Raw genomic sequence first — 2,500 nt, forward strand, 5'->3', positions numbered from 1 at the left:
AAGGTCTTGGGTTCAATTCCCCAGAATCATTTCTGTGTGATCTTTTGCATGTTCTCCTCATGTCCATGTGTGTTTCCTTTGGGTGCTCCAGTTTCCTCCCACAGTCCCAAGACCTGCAATCAGGTTCACTGAAACTAATAGAAATTGTCCTGTGTGTGTGTGTGTGTGTGTGTGCCCTATAATGGACCCACTGCAACGACTTTATTTGTCGTATATCGTCGTGTACACGTGTGCAGTACAGTGAAATTCTTTTTCCATGTATCTGGAGTCTGGGGTCAGAGCGCAGGGTCAGATATTGTACGACGCCCCTGGAGCTGAGAGGGTTAAGGGCCTTGCTCAGGGGCCCAACAGTGGCTGCATGGCAGAGCTGGGATTCAAATCCACAACCTTTCAGTTGATAACCCAAAGCTGTTATGAGGAAACCCTACAACCCTCCCTCCCTCCCTCCCTCCCTCGGACGAGCCGATCGTCGTCTGTATAGGCGCCCGGATGGACGATAGCGCAGGAATTTTTGTAGCCTCGTGTAGCAGAACTGAGTCAGCAGGATACAGACGCAGTTCCCGCTAACGTAGCGTCTCACCTTTAATACGTGGAGGTTTCCAGCTCGTCTCCAGATGTTCCGTTACGTAGAACCCGGGTTTATTTTGGACGTGGCGGCGGCGCCTGGGGTTCTGAACCCACGTACCTACGGCTGAGAGCGCTGCATTAAACACACTTAACGCGCCGCGTGTGTTTATGCTAGTGCACTTAAGGCTTTTAGCGCTGGTTTACCGCCACCGCTCGTCCAGCCTTCGTGGTGGCGGTTTGTACCTCTACAGTCCAGACGTGCAGGATCCATACCGGACGTCCCACCACAGATCATTACAGCTGAACGAGTACGTGGAACAGTGGTCTCTCTGCCGAGGTGGGAGGAAACTCGAGTTCACGTGTCCCAGCCTCAACAGTCACTAACGGGTGTAATAAATCAATCATATAAAGAAAGTACAGTTTAGGGAAGGTCCTTACTTTTTCCAGCATGAGTGAGTCTTCTCAGAAGCTTCTCAGAAGAGCGGCTGTTGTTCTAGCTAAAAGATCACACAGAGGGTCATGTTTGTTTTTGAAATGGGACGTCCGACAAGCTCACGGTCAGGCGTCCAAATACTTTTGGCCACATAGTGTGTGTAGAAACACTTTAGGGAAGGACCTTTCCTGTTCCAGCATGAGTGAGCTCTATAAAGACATGAAGAAGCTCCAGCGTCCTGCACAGAGCCCTGAGCTCAGCCCCACTCACCAGCTCTGGGATGAACTGGAACACCGACTGATCAATCAGCGCCCAGACATACAGACTAAATGAGCACAAATTCCCACAGACACACTTGAAAGTCTTGTGAGAAGCTTCTCAGAGGAGCGGCAGCACGTGTTTTTAAAACAGGACGTCCAACAAGCTCATGATCAGGCGTCCAAATACTTTTGGCCCTATAGTGTGTGTCCATCAGTGCTGTTCCTGCTGTTTGTGTTTTGACTAATGGTGTGTGTGTGTGTGTGTGTGTGTGTGTTTGTGTGTGTGTGTGTGTGTGTGTGTTTGTGTGTTTGTGTGTGTGTGTGTGTGTGTGTGTTTGTGTGTTTGTGTGTGTGTGTGTGTGTGTTTGTGTGCGTGTGTGTGTGTGTGTGTTTGTGTGTTTGTGTGTGTGTGTGTGTGTGTTTGTGTGCGTGTGTGTGTGTGTGTGTTTGTGTGTGTGTGTGTGTGTTTGTGTGTGTGTGTGTGTGTTTGTGTGTGTGTGTGTGTGCGTGTGTTTGTGTGTGTGTGTTTGTGTGTGTGTGTGTTTGTGTGTGTTTGTGTGTGTGTGTGTTTGTGTGTGTGTGTGTGTGTGTGTGTGTTTGTGTGTGTGTGTGTGTGTGTGTTTGTGTGTGTGTGTGTGTTTGCAGATCCGCTTGTACAACAGCTCCTTCAGTACGAACCGGAACATGGACCTGACGGCTCTGCTGCTCCTCTCCGTGAACCCCATCATCGACCCGTGGGTCTTCATCATCCTCAGCCCTCCTGTCCCGCGCCTCCTCTGGGGGGCGCTCTGCAAAGCTCTGAGATCTCCGCCCAGAGAGGAGAAGGTTCCTTCATCTCCGTCTGACCTCTCACAGGATGGTATAGCGCTGCAGACCTGAGGAGCGTCTCAGACACGTCATGATGGGCCTGGAGCTTCACGGTTCCTGGAGGAGCGTTTCATAAACAACATGATGGATCTAAAGCTTCATAATTAGTGGAGGGACTTCCTGCTGGATATGTACCTTCATGGTTCCTGGAGGAACATTTGAGACACGTCATGATGGATCTGAACATTCAGTGTTCCTGTAGGAACATCTCATAGACATCACGCTGCACCTGTACCTTCATGGTTCCTGCGCTGTGGATACTTCAGGACGTATCAGTGTTGGAGATGAACGCTGATGTTCGTCAGGGTTTCTGCTGAACGTTGTTGATGATGTAAGCGAGTGGCTGTGTCCTAATCCCATGCCGCACCTTGTT

At 50.1% G+C, this 2,500-nt stretch overlaps 1 protein-coding gene across 1 annotated transcript in view; it reads left to right on the forward strand.

The window, feature by feature from the left end:
• The window catches only part of ptger2b (prostaglandin E receptor 2b (subtype EP2)), a 3,474-nt gene extending 1,311 nt beyond the window's left edge, over positions 1-2,163 (forward strand). The window contains exon 2 of the mRNA XM_063001508.1: positions 1,906-2,163. Coding sequence (XP_062857578.1) covers positions 1,906-2,139 — 234 coding nt within the window. The 3' untranslated portion in view covers positions 2,140-2,163. The remainder of the gene's footprint in view (positions 1-1,905) is intronic.
• The last annotated feature ends 337 nt before the right edge of the window (positions 2,164-2,500 follow it).

This window comes from Trichomycterus rosablanca, chromosome 9 (genome assembly GCF_030014385.1).
Source record: "Trichomycterus rosablanca isolate fTriRos1 chromosome 9, fTriRos1.hap1, whole genome shotgun sequence".
NCBI lineage: Eukaryota > Metazoa > Chordata > Actinopteri > Siluriformes > Trichomycteridae > Trichomycterus > Trichomycterus rosablanca.